This window comes from Lissotriton helveticus, chromosome 4_1, assembly GCF_964261635.1.
Source record: "Lissotriton helveticus chromosome 4_1, aLisHel1.1, whole genome shotgun sequence".
NCBI lineage: Eukaryota > Metazoa > Chordata > Amphibia > Caudata > Salamandridae > Lissotriton > Lissotriton helveticus.
This window is the reverse complement of record NC_136063.1, coordinates 294,513,893-294,531,978: the sequence shown is the minus strand read 5'-3', so window position 1 is coordinate 294,531,978 and position 18,086 is coordinate 294,513,893. Positions and strand designations below refer to the sequence as shown.

At 48.0% G+C, this 18,086-nt stretch overlaps 1 protein-coding gene across 1 annotated transcript in view; it reads left to right on the top strand.

Moving 5' to 3' along the window:
* The first annotated feature begins 16,575 nt into the window (after nt 1-16,575).
* FAM91A1 (family with sequence similarity 91 member A1) overlaps nt 16,576-18,086 on the top strand; it is a 217,413-nt gene continuing 215,902 nt past the window's right edge. Inside the window, exon 1 of the mRNA XM_078686797.1 lies at nt 16,576-16,916. Coding sequence (XP_078542923.1) covers nt 16,845-16,916 — 72 coding nt within the window. The 5' untranslated portion in view covers nt 16,576-16,844. The remainder of the gene's footprint in view (nt 16,917-18,086) is intronic.

Below are 18,086 nucleotides of genomic sequence, written 5' to 3'. Positions count from 1 at the left end.
CGCTGAGGAGCGATACAGCCCCCACCTGTATCCTCGACCCTTCACTTACTTCCTGCCTCGCAGTGCCCGGCTCGGCCTGGCTCTGCCTACGAGTCTGCCAAAAGTATGTTATGATTCTAGTTATCAGTCCAGCCCTCCTTCTCTGCATTCCTAAACTACTGAATCGCATCAATAGTTTCCGTCATTGTCTAGCCTTTACGTCTCCATGTAAGAGAAATACTGTATTAATGGTCATTTAATATTCCTCAAACACGCACTACATGTAGAATAATGCATGCTCCAGTCTTAGAGTCTGTTAGCCTCTCCTCTCCTGACTCTTAGTTTATATCAACATGTCCTCTAAACATTAGATACTAGATAGGGTTTAGGTACATGTCGCCCTAACTCTCCAGACTTCAGTCTCTACTCCTAGCACAGAGTTCATAGCCCCCAGCTTCTCCTAGTAACACGTCATTGTCAGTTTGCGCGCACCATTAGGTCAGAGGTCCCGGCTCCTTAGGTAGCCCCCTCCATGTTTCCGCCCCATTTATGACATATTCTGTTACGTTTACATCACATGTCTATGTATACGCCTCTTGTTACACCCACTTTCACCCTTATCTTTCGCGACTGCTATTGACCACACCCACTGCTCCGCCTACTGTATTCATTGTAATGCAACTGTTTTAGTATATATGCTTGTGTACTGTTATTAAATGTTAGCGCGCTCATTCCCTGTCCCCCCTGCAGGGCCCTGCCATCCTGTTCCCGTGCAGGTTGTCCTGTTCCTGTCCTTTTATGCTGTATTAAACCTGCAAACTCCTACTACCTCGAATCTTGACTCTTATTTATTGAGCTATCTGTTATTGCTATGTCCAGTAAAACCTAGATCCGGTATTATTTATTTATATACCACAATGCACAGGGACACGCAATGTGCCCCCAGTGCAGACTTTCAGGCACTCTCAGAGTGCACCCACCCAGCCCCAGTACACTAAGGGCCAGATGTAAAAGTCCACATTTGTAAAGCGCACAATCACCCGTAAGGGTCTCTAGGCGCTGGGGGCCGTCGGGAAGATTAAGCGAGCTATTGCCCAGAGTCACATGGTGCTGGGCTAACCTGCCGCCGGAGCCGGGGATCGAACCGTGGTCCCCAGATTCCAGCGTCAGTCGCCCTGGCCGCGGCGCCACACCTCTAGGAGCCCAAATACCGGTCGGTAACGGCCGAATTCGGCCGTTACCTACCGGTATTTAGGATTTGGCATGTAGGGGGCATGTCATTTACAGAATCGGTAAATTGACCGATTCGGTAAATATACAGAATCGGTAAAATACCGAATCGGTAAATTTACCGATTCTGTAAATGAGATGTAGGTGGCACTGCAAAGAGTGCCACAGGCCCTTAAGAGTCGGTATTTTACCACCCAATCCTATTGGGTGGTAAAATACCGAATACAGGTGTGCATGCACATCTGTGCATGCACACCTGTGCAATGTGACACACAGACATCAATCAATCAATCAATCAATCAAGGCATTTATATAGCGCACTACTCACCCAGAGGGTCTCAAGGCGCTGGGGGAGGGGGGTCTGCTACTGCTCGAACAGCCAGGTCTTGAGTTGCTTCCTGAAGGCGAGGTGGTCCTGGGTCAGGCGGAGGTGGGTCGGGAGGGAGTTCCATGTTTTGGCGGCGAGGTAGGAGAAGGACCGTCCCCCTGTGGTGACTCTTCGGATGCGGGGGACGGCGGCGAGGGCGTGGCCGGTCGATCGAAGCTGGCGTTTGGGGACGTAGAAGTTGAGGCGGCTGTTGAGGTATCCTGGGCCTTGGTTGTGTAGGGCTTTGTGTGCGTGGGTGAGGAGACGGAAGGTGATTCTCTTGTTGACCGGGAGCCAGTGCAGGTCTCTCAGGTGTCCGGAGATGTGGCTGCGACGGGGGATGTCCAGGATGAGTCGTGCTGAGGCGTTCTGGATCCGCTGGAGTCTCTTCTGGAGTTTGGCGGTGGTTCCGGCGTAGAGGGAGTTGCCGTAGTCCAGACGGCTGGTGACGAGGGCCTGGGTGACCGTCTTCCTGGTCTCGGTGGGGATCCACCGGAAGATCTTACGTAGCATGCGCAGGATGTTGAAGCACGACGAGGAGACGGCGTTGACTTGTCTGGTCATGGAGAGGGAGGAGTCCAGGATAAAGCCCAGGTTGCGTGCGTGGTCTGTTGGTTTGGGTGCGTTGCCTAGGGCGGGGGGCCACCAGGAGTCGTCCCAGGCGGAGGGTGAGGATCCCAGGATGAGGACTTCTGTTTTGTCCGAGTTCAGTTTCAGGCGGCTGTTCTTCATCCATTCGGCTACCTCTTTCATCCCTTCGTGAAGGTTGGCTCTGGCGGTGGCGGGGTCGTTGGTGAGGGAGAGGATCAGCTGGGCATGTATGTGTGCCACATGTTACACATGCCTGTATTCGGGGTGCTAGAGGGTGTCAAAGTGACACCCCCTGCACCCTTGCAGGATTCGGTATTTACCGAATCGGTAAATACCGAATAGGTATTGCCCATTGATTCCTATAGGCTTCAAGGCCCATAGGAATCAATGGGCAATACCGAATCGGTATTTACCGATTCGTTAAATACTGATTTTTACAGATTCGTTATTTCCAAAAATAAATTCACCTACATCTCCCTCCTTCTAATTTACCGATTCATAAATACCGAATCGGTAAAATTCGGTATTTATGAGTCGGTAAATTAGAATTACCTACATCTGGCCCTTAATCCTGTCTGGGAGGTGACCACACCTCCCTGTGACAGGAAACCTATTGTCAAGCTTTCCCCTGCTCGAGCTCAGCTCAGCAGCAGGCGGGCAGACGTGTGTATGTGGCTGGCAGCATCCATTTTGTGATGCCCAGGTCGAGAAAGCTGGTACCGGGTAGACCGGTGACCCACAGTAGTGGTTCTACAAGGAAGGAATAATACCTCCCACACCAGTTACTGTTGTAGAGGTATGATTCCAAGGTTTTTGACACCAAACACAACATGTTTCTAAGCAGCCGTTTTAAAGTTAGCATTTACCGCGAGTTTATAATGCACTTAAGTATATATGGTTTGGCTGCATCACAGACCACCCAGGGAATAGATTCCGAAGGCTGCTGAGGGGCTCTGCTCATGCAGGGGCACCCTCTAACACAAAACCCAGTACCCTGCCTTCAGGATTGATAAGGTCTGCCATAGGGGTGACTGATAGGTTTCTATGAGCAGTGATTTATAATAGATAAGAGGTGCATGCACCACCGTACACAGGCTGCAGTAGCAGACCTGTGGTGTCAGTTTGAATGGTCTCTCAGGGGTGGCATAATACATGCTGCAGCCCCTGGGAGGCCTCTGGGGTACCTATGCCCTGGGTACATGGTGTACCATATACTAGGAACTGATAAGGGCACCCCAGTATCCAATCTGGAGTGTACCTAAAGTACACACAATCAATTTAGAGGAGAAAACATCTTGACGGGGGTCCTTGATTGCAGTAAGTCTAAGTCGAAAACAGTGATACATCAGCAAAAAGTGGGGGTAACTATAAGAAGCAGATACTACTCTCCTACAATTACTATAGGATTCGGTTATTAGTTGAACAAGATGTGAGGCCTTTACAATTATTGCGTCCACAATTTCTTCCTACTGGGAACCAAATAATCCTTTGTAGTGCTTGACTCTCTCAGGGTAGCGATGCAGAGCAGTCCAAGGCCTACTACGTTGGTGATGTGGGCTCTTAATCACAATTGGCTAGCACACAATAATCCAACTCAATAAATGATTGTCCACTCTGTGCTTTTTCTTTAGAAATGGAAAAGTACAACTATTTCACATATTACTATATACTACGCTAAAGTTACAAATATATACATAAGGCAGATGAATTATTTCTTTGGCCCCACAAACATAGTCTCTTTTAAAAATGTCTTGGGTGGTGCTGATTCACTTCTGCTGCCCTCCTTCATACTCTCTTACTGATGCTGGTGTAGCCCTTGCTGTACTGGAGCCACAACAAGCACCAGAAAACTATGTAAATAAGCTTCTCCTGAGGCATTATGGGGTGCTCCCTCTGGGGAAGCAGTGAGTTCTTTATGAGCCGCTCTCTCTGTTCGAGAGGGCCACTTTGCTTTTGCTGTTTGGATTTTTTTTCAAACTGTTGGAGCTACCCAGTCCTACACAGGCACCCCCCATCTCTCTTTTTGTTGGGACAGTGGGGGAGCCCACTCCTGCACTACTGAACCAGCTCCCTGCCTGGCAGGCTCTTTCGCTGCTGGGGCAGGAGCTGGCAGCTTGCTTCTCCAGAGTCTGCTCCATGCTCCTGGGTGCTTGGTGTTCAATGGCTGTCCCACTCCCCCAGACACAAGCACAGACAACGTGGGCGGGGCGAGGTGTTCCCCTTCGCCTGTGCTGGTCTGGCCCAGAGATGGGGTTCCTGCCCTCCTTTTAAATAAACAAATCTTGCACCTATCCCAGAGCCCTGGCCCACCCCTGAGGTATTTGTCTGAACCACATGAAGAGTCTCACATGCTCTGTTTTGAGGGTGAGTCAAAGGTCACAGAGCTTCAAAAGGCCATATCTCGGGCCCGTTGGGCCAAATTGCATGATCTTGGGCTCCTTTTTCTCCTAATGGTGAGCTCTAGTTACCATAAGCAGTTTCAGCAGACCTCTTCACCTCCATAGCAAAACATCCAGCAGGGAGCTAACTAGCCTCCTGCAGCAGATCTCCTCTGTTCGTTTGTTTCTGGTGCTCCTCTACTTCTGCTCGGGCACAGAAGTACAGATCTTACCCCAATTGGCCATATGGGTCAACTGGGGGAAGAGTCCTTAGTCAATATCGTCATCAGGAGGCTTGTCCTTCCAGTTTTCCCTGGCTGCTGCTACTGACACAATTCAGGTCCAGATTCAAACAACTACAAGAAACTCTCTCTCCCTTGTGAAAAAGATTTAAAATGGGGTGGAAATTGCTAGAAGTCAGGCCCCCTTGCCCAATCCTAGGGTGCCACATCACCTCTCCACCCCTGTCCCCAGCCCTCTATCACAGCATGCTGGGACAGTACAATGCATTGGGATTTGTTACCATGATGTGATTTACAATTTACGTTATAAGATGGATAAGATGTATGACATACCTTTGGCAACCATGAGAATAATGTGTTGAACCAGATACCAAGAACTTTCAAAAAAATTTTGAAAAAACTTTATTAAAATATCCAAAGTGAACAAGACTTGATATAGTCTCATTTGCTTTGCTAGGAGGAGCCTGCCCCCATGGAGGGGCAGCTTTGAAATAGACAGTACAAGATGGTGCCATCCAAAAGTCACTGGGAGCCTAAACTCAGCCCCTAGCTGACATCACTGCCAGGTTCTTCCCCACCTAAGCTTCAAAGAGAAGCCCCTTCCAGTGCTCAGGGGTCCTGGGCTGCCACATCACTGATACAGTGTGACAGTTAATTAACAGATGGAAATTTTCTTCCCTGCCCCTTCCTCCTCAGGAGCTGATGGACACACTGGTAATTAACCCTTTTGTGTTGGAAGGCCTTTGTTCCCTTTGCTGGTGAGAAGAGTAATTAACTTGGCCCAGCAGGGAGAAAAAAGGCTTAGACTCTGATCCTCAACTGAGCTACAGAAATGTGAAAATTCTGAACAGCCCATAAGTTGTACACATATGTGGTTGGTACCTGCATAATCAATCTTGGTGCACACATTTCACCCCAATGTGATATCTTGTTAGACTTTGCAGGCAATAAGGTAAGCATAACAGCACTCTAACGCAGATATCCCCTTATATATATAATAAAGTGTCACTGCAGACAATAAAAAAAACACACTGACTTTATCTATGAGTGACCATTAATATTATAAGGCCTACCCCAGGTCAATATCTAACCCTGTAGAGTCACCTCTGCACCACGCTACCTGTGCAGTTACCAGGTTGCGCATAAAGTCTCCTGTGCCCAGTCCACGCACATGTGCACACATATAACAAGCCAAGTGCCCCTTACCCCAGCTGTGTTGTAGCAGCCTTATCTTAAAAGGCATACACTGGTGGTAAAGACATGCAGTCCATTTACTAGGTGATTACCGTGGGTGAGACACAAGTAGTGAGACTCACCCACAGTAAAAGTCCAAAACCAGGTGATCAAAAAAGCAAAGAAATCTGTGTTCACTAAATGGAGGAACTCCTTTTGAAACAATCTACTATCATACATAGTTCCTAAGTTAGAGTTATGCTATGTACTTTAAAATTTACGGTCCATTCTTGGTGTGAGCATTCTGGTGGTGAGGGTGATTTAGATATGGTTATGCCCACAATAAGAACATGAGAGATGTCTGCTGCTAAATGTGGAGGTAACATTTTGGGGGCAGTGTGGTATTGGTTAAAAAATAAATGCAGAGCCCCAAACCTTTTCGTGGAGTCCAATGGCTGAATGTGAAGGTTACCATAACCTTTTTCTTTCACTATCCTACAATAGCTTATTCTTGCATGTTCGTTTTTCATCCCATGTTCTGCCTTTCTTCATTGTTTTCTTATCTCTTTTTCTCATTTCTTCTCTTCTTGTATTTCTATCTTGCTTTGGGTTATGGTCTGTTGGTGAAAAAAGAGCCACAATCTCCAACAAGCATTTGCAATGCAATCGGTCTCACCTCTCACCTTTGAGACCTTTGAAGTTTTTAGCAATGCAGCACATCATCGCAGATTACTGCAACATAGCCTCGCTCACAAGGCGTTAAACAATCACTGCTGAGATTGGCGTATTATTAGCTCTCTGCAAGGCATGCTGTAATCCCTCTGTGGAGTTTGAACACACCTACCACACGCCCACTGCTTTTCATTGGTTGATTGGTCTGCTTATAAAAATTCCATAATTTTTTTCGTGAATAGAGTACATTTGTCCCAACTTGTGGCTGTTTTGTTGCTGCCCTGGTGACTGTCCCTGCTACATGGATCCTTTTGATATGGGCCATATGCTTTGGTCTGTGCACTACTTGCTTGTTTGCAACTTTCCTCTTCGTGTTCTGAGCTCTGCTGCCATCTCTGAGTGCCGTCTGTGTCTGTGTTGACTTTGCTCCTTCTCCCGTTCTGTTGTCCATGTTCACTTTGTTCCTGCGCCCCTCCCGCCGTTATTAGTGTTGCCTTTCTCCCTTCCGTTTTCCCTGTTGACTTTGATTCTGCTGTAGTTTGTGTTGCCTATCTTTCCGCCCCCTCCCGTTGTTCGTGTTGACTTTGTTCCAGCCCTCTCCCGCCACAGTTTGTGTTGACCTTGCACACCGCCATAGTTTGTGTTGCCTTTGTTACCGCACCCCTCCCGCCAGTTAGTATTGCCTTTCTTCCCACCATCTCCTGTTTTCCATGTTGACTTTGTTCACGCTTTTTCCTGACGTCGTTTCTGTTAGCATTGTACCGGTCCCCCCTCCATAGTTTGTGTTGCCTTTGTTCCCGCTCCTCTCTTGCCAGTTAGTGTTATCTTTCTTCCGGCCTCCTCCCGCCATAGTTTGTGTTGACTTTGCTCCCACCGTAGTTTGTGTTGACATTGCTCCTGCCCCCTCCAACCGAAGTTTGTGTTGCCTTTCCTACCACTTCCTTTCCGCTGTAGTTTGTGTTGTCTTTCTTCCCGCCCCCTCCCATTCTCATAATTTGAGATATTTAAAGAAGCGTATATGGAATTCTGTTCCATTTTTCTTCTTTTTTCTCTGGTGGTCTATGTGGTAAAATTGAGGGTAAATCACTCCACACTGCATTGAGAGTAGGAGTGCTTGGCTGCATCTCCCAATGGAATATAACACTTTGGGGGAGGGGGCATTACAGGACGCTGAGCAGGGGAAGCTCTTTGTGCAGCAGTGGGTGTCAACATCAGCCAAAGCGCTAACACGGAGGAAGACCGGGTGCCTTTGAAACTTCACTGTCCTATGTCAGAAGGTAAGGTGCACCCTGATATTTCCATATGGAACTTCAACAGCGACCCGGCTGAGAAGAGTCGAACAAACCGGAGCTGAGAGCCACACTTTCTTTTGAGAGGTTTTTGTTTATGCACAAGTGCACATTAGCATGAGAACAACATGCCTTGTAATTCGAGATCTTGAAAGCTTGATTGTGCTTAATTATGCGGTACAAAAGGGGGTGGTGATGGACGGAGCATCTGAACCAATCAAACACTCACACCCAGTCACCACCCCCTTTTGTACCACTTTGTTCGCCATAAGTTGGCAGGGTATGCTCAGACGTGAGTCCCTTGCTTACTTTGCCACTGGATTCAAGCAAACCGGGCTGAAGACGGCTGAAATGCCAGAAACCGGTCCTTGGAAGCTTGTTTCCGGTCCAGCGAAGGCATGGCTTGGCAGTTCGGGCTGGACTGTTCCCATGAGGCACAGGGTCAGACTGATTTGCATATGGCCATGTCTAAACTGGGGTGGCGGAGTGGGCTAAAGAACGGTGATGGATTAAACCCAGATCTGTTGACTGGGTGTGAGTTTTTGATTGGTTCAGATGCTCCGTCCATCACCACCCCCTTTTGTACCACTTTGTTTGCCATACGTTGGCAGGGTATGCTCAGACGTGAGTCCCTTGCTCACTTTGCCACTGGATTCAAGCAAGCCGGGCTGAAGACGGCTGAAATGTCAGAAACCGTTCCTCGGAAGCTTGTTTCCGGTCCAGCGAAGGCATGGCTTGGCAGTTCGGGCTGGACTGTTCCCATGAGGCACAGGGTCAGACTGATTTGCATATGGCCATGTCTGAACTGGGGTGGCAGAGTGGGCTAAAGAACGGTGATGGATTAAACCCATATCTGTTGACTGGGTGTGAGTGTTTGATTGGTTCAGATGCTCCGTCCATTACACCCCCTTTTGTACCACTGTGCTTAATTATGCGCGCAATAAAAATCATTTTTGGGGGCAGCATGCTTGTTTTTCTCAGACTGAATGAAAATGAAGTGCAATAATCTATGCAGTAGCACCCGTTTACGATTGGATGACTGCACATACTCTCGATGGCTCGAAACCCAAGTCTCTCAGCAACAGGCTTTTTAGGGCTCGCCTGCTGATGCGCTTGCGCATAGCTGGCGAAGCTCTATAGTGGCTTATCCAGAGTATTTTCACCTACCCATGGGGCTGTTTTTTCCAGTTGATCGATCATGTGCATTCTTTTCACACTAGATCACGTGGTGCTATTTAAAGATTAAACTTATAATACTTTTCCTGTGGTGTCAAGGGTCTTTGATGAATTGAGCTTTTCTTTCTTTCTTGATCTGACTCCTAGATACTTTGTATGTATTATTATCCAAAGTTTAACCACTGGCGATTCCATGCAGTGCATGTGCGCTTTTTAGGTCATTGCGCAAGCTCAAGCCCTAAAAAGCGCGTGCACAATGCCACCAGCCGCCTGCCTGCCTGCCTCGCATTACCACATCAAAGGCAGCCCAGCCTCCCTCCCTCAAGCTTCTCAGCGTGCGCTCTGCATTTCTCCTCCCAACGCATTTCTCATCCCCTAATTATTCACGCCCGGCCGGCCGTACTTTCAGTTTCACGGCCGCCAGGCCGTGTCTCCTTTTATGCTCTCTGATGCTTGCTTTTTTTACTTAAAGATGGCTGATTAGAGTGATGGCTTCCGGGACGCTCGCCATACTCTCTGGTGCTTCCTGCAGCACGCGTTTCCCAGTGCATATCTTTAAAAAAAAACAGGAGCTTGTTGAACAAACGTTACCACCCCAGACGATTTTTAGTCACTACTCTGGGTGGAACCGTTTATTTGTGATAGATCTCCAAAGCGCCACATGTTGCGTGCAGAGTGCTGATATCAAAAAATCTGGGTTACAATTTCAATAACTTTAGGAAGGCCCAATAACAGTTATTTATTTTGCTTTATCATTGCCATGGCGGATCTACAATGAGACCACGTCTGCTCCAAGTATGTTATTTCTGCCCCCTCACAATAATTTATTCTGATCCTATGTTTTGTCCAATTCCTTCCATTTTAAACTGATTTTTTTTATTTCTCTCGCTTCTTCTTGTGAGTGAGGGTTTCAGGTAGTGCACATATTGCAGACTTACCCTTATTTGGCACTTAAGAGTGAATTTTGTCATTGATGCCTGCCAAGAACTTGAAACTGCTGTCTGTCTCCCGAGTGCAATAGCATACTTCACAATGCCCTTCTCTGAAGGGAAAGCGCTCCTTTCGTCTGTGTTCTGTATTTATTCGCTTCACCCTCTCACTTGAAAGGGATAATTTCGCACTTTTCACGGCCACCAGGCCGTGTCGCATTTCTCCTCCCCCCTCCCCACAGCAATGCCCTTTTTCCCCTCCCACCCTTCCATTGATGTCCGCCGCGCGTGGCCTCTGCGTGTCGCCTAACACGGTCGTTGGTGCTACCACCTCTCACAAAGCTGCATTTAAACAATTCTTGTTTAAAATAGGAATTGAGCTCCACCTACATTACCACTTACACCATTTAAACAGTCCTGAAATATGTATCACCAGTGCATATTTTTTTTTTTTTTAAAAACAGGAACTTGCTGAACAAAAGTTACCACCCCAGACGATTTTTAGTCACTACTCTGGGTGGAACCGTTTATTTGTGATTGATCTCCAAAGCGCCACATGTTGCGTGCAGAGTGCTTCAGGGTGCTGATATCGAAAAATCTGGGTTACAATTTCAATAACTTTAGGAAGGCACAATAACAATTATTTATTTTGCTTTGTACATAGTCATGGCGGATCTACAATGAGACCACGTCTGCTCCAAGTATGTTATTTCTGCCCCCTCACAATAATTCATTCTGATTCTATGTATTGTCCAATTCCTTCCATTTTAAACTGAGATTCTTTTTATTTCTCTCGCTTCTTCTTGTGAGTGAAGGTTTCAGGTAGTGCACATATTGCAGACTTACTCTTATTTGGCACTTAAGAGTGAATTTTGTCTTTGATGCCTGCCAAGAACTTGAAACTGCTGTCTGTCTCCCGAGTGCTATAGCATACTTCACAATGCCCTTCTCTGAAGGGAAAGCGCTCCTTTCGTCTGTGTTCTGACTGTATTTATTCGCTTCACCCTCTCACTCAGTGATAGAAGTGGGCGGGGACGGAAGGGCACGGCGTGCCCCTACTTCTAAAAAATTGTTCAGTCCGTTCCCCTACTTCTTGCTTTCAAAAAAGCGTCCCAGGACGGCAAGAATAGTCCAACTTTAAAATGATAACTTTTTTCTTTCCGCTTCCAGGGGCTGCTCACACTTCTCTGTTGTACTCCAGAGGCTGCAGCAGCCCCCGCCTCCCCCTGAGCTCGCACAGACCGAGGGCAGGCCATTGTCATTCCGATTGAGGCAGATTAGCCCCTGTTGAATGACAATGCGCCGCCCTCTGCCTTTAACATATCAAGTGCCCCTGAGATCGGAGTTGGTGATTAGAGAGGAGCTTTCCCCAAGCAGAGTACTGTGGGGAACTTGACACCTTTGTCAATGTTGTACACGGAGTGAAGTGAACTGGGCAGGAGCAGTGACCACAGTGACCGGACAGAAGAGGCGACAGGAAAGGAGAGGTACTAGGGCAGGAGAGGTGTCGGGGCAGGAGAATTGATAGGGCAGGAGAGGTGACGGGGCAGGAGAATTGACGGGGCAGGAGAGGTGACGGGGCAGGAGAGGTGACGGGGCAGGAGAGGTGACGGGGCAGGGGAGGTGACGGGGCAGGGGAGGTGACGGGGCAGGGGAGGTGACGGGCACGAGAGGTGACGGGGCAGGAGAGGTGACGGGGCAGGGGAGGTGACGGGGCACGGGAGGTGACGGGGCAGGAGAGGTGACGGGGCAGGAGAGGTGACAGGGGAGGTGACGGGGCAGGGGAGGTGACGGGGCAGGAGAGGTGACGGGGCAGGGGAGGTGACGGGGCAGGAGAGGTGACGGGGCAGGGGAGGTGACGGGCACGAGAGGTGACGGGGCAGAGGAGATGACGGGCACGAGAGGTGACGGGGCAGGGGAGGTGACGGGCAGGGGAGGTGACGGGGCAGGGGAGGTGACGGGGCAGGGGAGGTGACGGGGCATGAGCTAGAGCAGTAACCGGGCGTGAGCGGTGAAAGGACAGGAGCGGTGAAAGGACAGGAGCGGTGAAAGGACCAGGAGCGGTGAAAGGACCAGGAGCGGTGAAAGGACAGAAGCGGTGAAAGGACAGAAGCGGTGAACTGGGCAGGAGCAGTGAACAGGACAGGAGCAGAGAACAGGACAGGAGCAGGGAACAGGACAGGAGCTGGGAACAGGACAGGAGCAGGGAACGGGACAGGAGCAGGGAACGGGACAGGAGCAGGGAACGGGACAGGAGCAGTGGAGCAGTGAAGGGGCAGGAGCAGTGAACGGGGCAGGAGCAGTGAACGGGGCAGGAGCAGTGAACGGGGCAGGAGCAGTGACGGGGCAGGAGCAGTGACGGGGCAGGAGCAGTGATGGGGCAGGAGCAGTGACTGGGCAGGAGCAGTGACGGGGCAGGAGAGGCGCCGGGGCAGGAGAGGCGCCGGGGCAGGAGAGGCGCCGGGGCAGGAGAGGCGACGGGGCAGGAGAGGCGACGGGGCAGGAGAGGCGACGGGGCAGGAGAGGCGACGGGGCAGAGGAGGTGACGGGGCAGGGGAGGCGACGGGGCAGGGGAGGTGACGGGGCAGGGGAGGTGACGGGGCAGGGGAGGTGACGGGGCAGGGGAGGTGACGGGGCAGGAGAGGTGACGGGGCATGAGCTAGAGCAGTAACGCGGTGTGAGCGGTGAAAGGACAGGAGCGGTGAAAGGACAGAAGCGGTGAACGGGGCAGGAGCAGTGAACAGGGCAGGAGCAGTGAACAGGGCAGGAGCAGTGAACAGGGAAGGAGCAGTGAACAGGGAAGGAGCAGTGAACGGGGCAGGAGCAGTGAACGGGGCAGGAGCAGTGAACGGGGCAGGAGCAGTGAACAGGGCAGGAGCGGTGAACAAGGCAGGAGCGGTGAACAGGGCAGGAGAAGGGAACAGGGCAGGAGAAGGGAACAGGCCAGTAGAAGTGACGGGCCAGGAGAAGTGACGGGCCAGGAGAAGGGAGGGGCCAGGAGAAGGGAGGGGGCAGGGGAATTGACGAAGCAGGAGTGTTGATCGAGCATGAGTAGGAGTACTGACTGGACTGGAGCAGTGAAAGGGCAGGAGCAGGCGTTTCCCAGGGTGACTGGAAGGGTAGGGGGGCAGTTTAGTTTGGGGGGACTGGTTTTGTACAAGTGCAGGAGTTTTAAAAACACTGCAAAGTTCTTTGTATATTCAGCAGGTTTCGGTCAACAATACAAGTGCCAAGATAACTTTGGTGATCAATGTACCTGCTGGAGAGAGATGGGAGCATGTTTTGTCTAGTGGCTGTTTTACTCATCTAAGGTAGTGCAGAGTGGTAATATGCCTGCTGCAAAGAACATGTACCATGCATATCAAAGAGCAATATGTTATGTGCATAGTTCAGTGGGTACTGCTTTGTGTTCACTTCCCGAATGAAAGGACACTTGAATACATATGGCCTGGCAGTTCGGGCTGGACTGTTCACATTGGGCGCAGGATCAAGACTGATTTGCATATGGCTCGGTCCAAACTGGAATGGCATGGTGAGAAAAAAAACGATGGATTTAAGCCCAGATCTCTGAACTGGGGTGAATGTATGACATTGTTCTGCCTTCTGTCCATCAATTGTTCTTTTTGCATTTGTCACCCCGAGTGGGACAGGTATGCTCAGACAATAGTCCCGTGCTCTCCATGCCACTGGAATCAAGCTATCCTGGTTGATGAGGGCTGAAAGCCCGAAACCGGTCCTAGGATGCTTGATTCCGGTCCAGGGAGGACCTGGCCTGGCAGTTCGGGCTGGACTGTTCTCATTGAGTGCAGGATCAAGACTGATTTGTATATGGCTGGGTCCAAACTGGAATGGCATGTTGAGCAAAGAAACAATGGATTTAGGCCCAGAACTCTGTACTGGGGTGAATGTATGATATTGTTCTGGATTCTGTCCACCAGTTGTTCTTTTTGCTATATTATGATTGAGCAGCTAGCTGGCTGACATGAATATGAAGGAGCCTTTGTGGGTTTCCTTGAGTCTAGATTCTCCTGAAGAGTCCCTTTCTCTTCTGAGCCTTGCTTAACACATGTGTACATAAGGAGCCCTGTATTTATGACCTCAATGTTTGAGACAAAAAATAATCATGGATTTCTGAACAATGAGAGTAAAAGCATTAAGGTAACATGTTGTTCCTGCTTATATTTCACATGCTTTACATAAACCTGTATTCCCTATGCGTGTTTGCTTTTTCCTGAATTAAACCTCAAATAAACATATCCATTCTTTTAATTAAATAATGTTATAAGCTGTAACTGGTCAGTGAAATGCTAAACGTACTAAAAATTGGTATGTTTTGCTATTTCTAGCCACACCCCTGACTCCGCCCACTGATTCAATCTTCGGTTATTCCCGCCCCCTGATTCTCCACCCACAGTTCCCCTACTTTTGTTTTCCCACTTCGACCACTGCTCTCACTTATCTGTTCGGAATGTACTCTCCACTTCCTGGTTTCTCCTCATTAATGAGTCACCTCTGTGGTCCATGTTCCCCGTGGAGGCACATCTTGAAGCATTTAGGACAAAGACCGTCGGTCTGCAAGCTCCTGTGGAGCCTGTGTTTTCTTTCCGCTGTTCTCGGCGGGAGAGGAAGTTACGTAGCAATGCTACCTTTATCGGGGCTTTCTTATCTTTCTTCGTGTTTGAGCCATGAAACGCACACTCAGCCTCATCGCAGATCCTGCAACTGCTTCTATGCGCTTCTCAGTCAGTGCCTTTATCGGTGGCTTTCTTTTCTTTCTTCGTGTTTGAGCCATGAAACGCACACTCAGCCTCATCGCAGATCCTGCAACTGCTTCTATGCGCTAGAAACAATCCAAACAAGAAACAGAATATATTCGACAACACTTTGCCTTCTGTCAGCAGAAACATTAATTATCCAGTGCGGTTCTCCATGTCTAAGTAACTCACCGTATCCGCACAAAGCTGAGGTCCTACGAGCAAAGGGCATTAACTGCCATCGCACTACCTCACTCTCTATCTACCTCACTAACTCACTCTCTCTCTCTCACTACCTCACAACCTCACTCTCCCTCACTACCTCACTCTCCCTCACTATCTCTCTCTCTCACTACCTCACAACCTCACTCTCCCTCACTACCTCTCTCTCTCTCTCACTACCTCACTCTCTCTCTATCTCGTTCAGCCTACCTCACTCTCTCTATCTCACTACCTCACTCTCTCTCGATCTCACTACCTCACTCTCTCTCTATCTCACTACCTCACTACCTCACTAAATGTAAATGACAAAGCTATTAATTTGGCTATTTTCAAAACCAACACATAAATAAAAAAATTGTCATTTACAAGACAAATAGCTCAAACTTACCTAATGCGAGACCTATTGAGTGATTGCCCCTTGTACTATTCACCTCCCATGGTTTGCAGCAAACAGTGCACAATGCTTTCACTTTGCAAGTAATTTACACCATTTACAACTCGAGCAGTGCTCAAAACATTCTCATACATGTTTTACAAAATATGAAATATATCCCACCGTTCTTTGATGTGATGGCTTAATGGCATGCATACTTAATATCAGTTTTCACTTTTGCCTTTTCAAGAATAAACTGGAAAGTGTTACCCTACACAAGGTCACAGCAAGCTCAGTGAACAAAGAGGCGGCAGGTTTAATTTATTAGGCACAGACTATGCAAATGTTTTGCTGTGACTCCCTCTCAGGAACCACTGTCGTTCCGCAGGGGCGAAAGCCGGGTGGGGGGTGGGGGGGGAGGGAAGGGGGCACACAGTTCGTGCCTCTCTTTGTTTGAAACCAGAGACGGAGTGCAGGGCTGTGCCACAGTACAGAGTGGCGAGTGTCTTCTTTAAGCGCAGGCACCAGCTAGCATCCTCTGCTAGATCAAATATTAAAGGGATTAAATCAACAAAGAATGGAAAAATACTGCATCTGTAAATGTTGTAGCACCCAGGATAATGTGCAGCACAGCTAAATACGTATAGGGTCTCAAAGGCGAGAACTATTGGTTGTTTTATGTGTAGATTAGAAACGTGTGACTCTTCTGCCTAATTAAGGAGGGTTTGCATGTATATTCGTACTGTGCTCAAATGTACTCATGATAGACCTGCTAGACATACATGAGGTCTTAAGTACTGACGTCAATTCTTACGATGCTACTTCCTGTAAAGTCATAGCTTGTGGTGCCGCTTGACATGTCAATTTGTAGGATACCAGGTGTGATGTCACGCGCTTCTTTTTTTAGACTTGTGTCCTGCCTACAAATAACTATAACAGAAACAATAGAATCACATACAATTAAACACCAGTCAAATGCGTACTTAGATTAATACAACACGTGCTAGTCTAATGCCCAGTGGAATTAAACATATAAATTAGAACGTTTCTTTCCAAACGCCTGACATAAAGCATCGTAAACATATTTTCTCACTGCTAAAAGCGCCATACTACGCCCGAAAGCAGCGAGCGTTTAATTACACATGGTTCAATAAACCACGAACTTATTATAACAATATTGCCGCATTCATTTCATTCCAGACGCCGATCAGACTCGGTACGTGACCTCTCTCTGGATAACATGACAGCGAAGAAGGACGTGACGTTGAGAAGAACGCACTTCCTGTCAATCGGAACCCGGAAGCAGGTGTCTGATGCTAGCAGTGGCACAACCGTAGAGAGAGGCGAATCCGCTATGGAGCCGTGAGCGCGCGGATACAGGAAGCACCAGGTCACCATTGCAGCCGCAGCTCCGACCGGCCCGTGCGGCATGAGGTCCCGGACCCCTTCCAGGGAGCGAAGAGAGCAAGATGAACACTGACGTGGAGTTCCACATCCGCCACAATTACCCCTGGAGCAAACTGCCTGCCAACATCAAACAGGTACCCGCTAGGCATAACCTCTTCCTGCTAGATACTAAGAAACATTTTCTGCCTTTAATAATAGATGCACGCTTAAAGCGGCACACCACAAGCTGTGCACAGCGATTATAAAATGTAAATATTGCATTGTTATAGATAATGCAGGTAACTTTTCAAAAGCTAGACTGCGCGTTACCCAGGAAAGACTTATGCCCAGTGCCACTGAACTCCTCATGGAATTAAATGGCAGTGGAGGGGAACATTATGTACACAGTTATCTGAAGTATGCCACAAGGAACACATATTATGTGATTAAAAGAATAACATGCAATATGTTCTGTCGCATTCTTAGTTTCTATTTTGACACAGTAACTCACCTTGGTACAAAACTGATCCAAAACTGATTTGCTACAAAAAACATCCGGATTGCTTAAGAAACAAAACTGTTCTGCACATACCTAACTCGCGCCTCCAGTTATAAAACTATAACTTACCCCAAATGGGCTATTTGTGAATTTAAATACTTATAGTTGTAAACAACTGGACTTAACCAGAAAACAACAGTAAATGATTATAACACATATGCAAGCAACTACATTATACAGTATCTAATGTGATGACATAATGCTAATAGCTGATATGTAATATCATCAGTGATGTGACCAGTGCCTTTTCTGATGGCATATGGAACATCCTATGTGAAATCGTAATGTGACCATTTTGGTGGGTGACTTGTGGTTTTAATGGGGCAATGGTGAATTATGGTTTTACGCAAATGGTCATAACTAGAGAACTTTGGGGTGTTTTAGGTTTTGTTGTGGAACCGTAGCCTTATTTTTACTGTTTTTTTTCACTGAATGTCTTCTTTTTTCCCATGTGACTTTTAGTGTTTGCACTACCTGAACTATGACTTAATTTTAACTGTGTTTTTTTCAGTGGACATTTGTTAGTATTGGTGTATATAGTTAGCTCTGTAGGATTCCAGATGTTGTGCATGGTGCAGCATTGTTGAGATTATCTAAAACCTGATCATGCGCTTAAAATAATTGCAGCTTTGAGAAGATTCCGTGACTTTCACTCGAATTTCAAAGACAAAAAAGTGAATTAATTTTTATTCCACCTGGGCTACGTTGCATTTAATCTGTTTCAGATTGTTGTTTCCTGGTGCAGGCAGACAAACCCCTTCCTTTT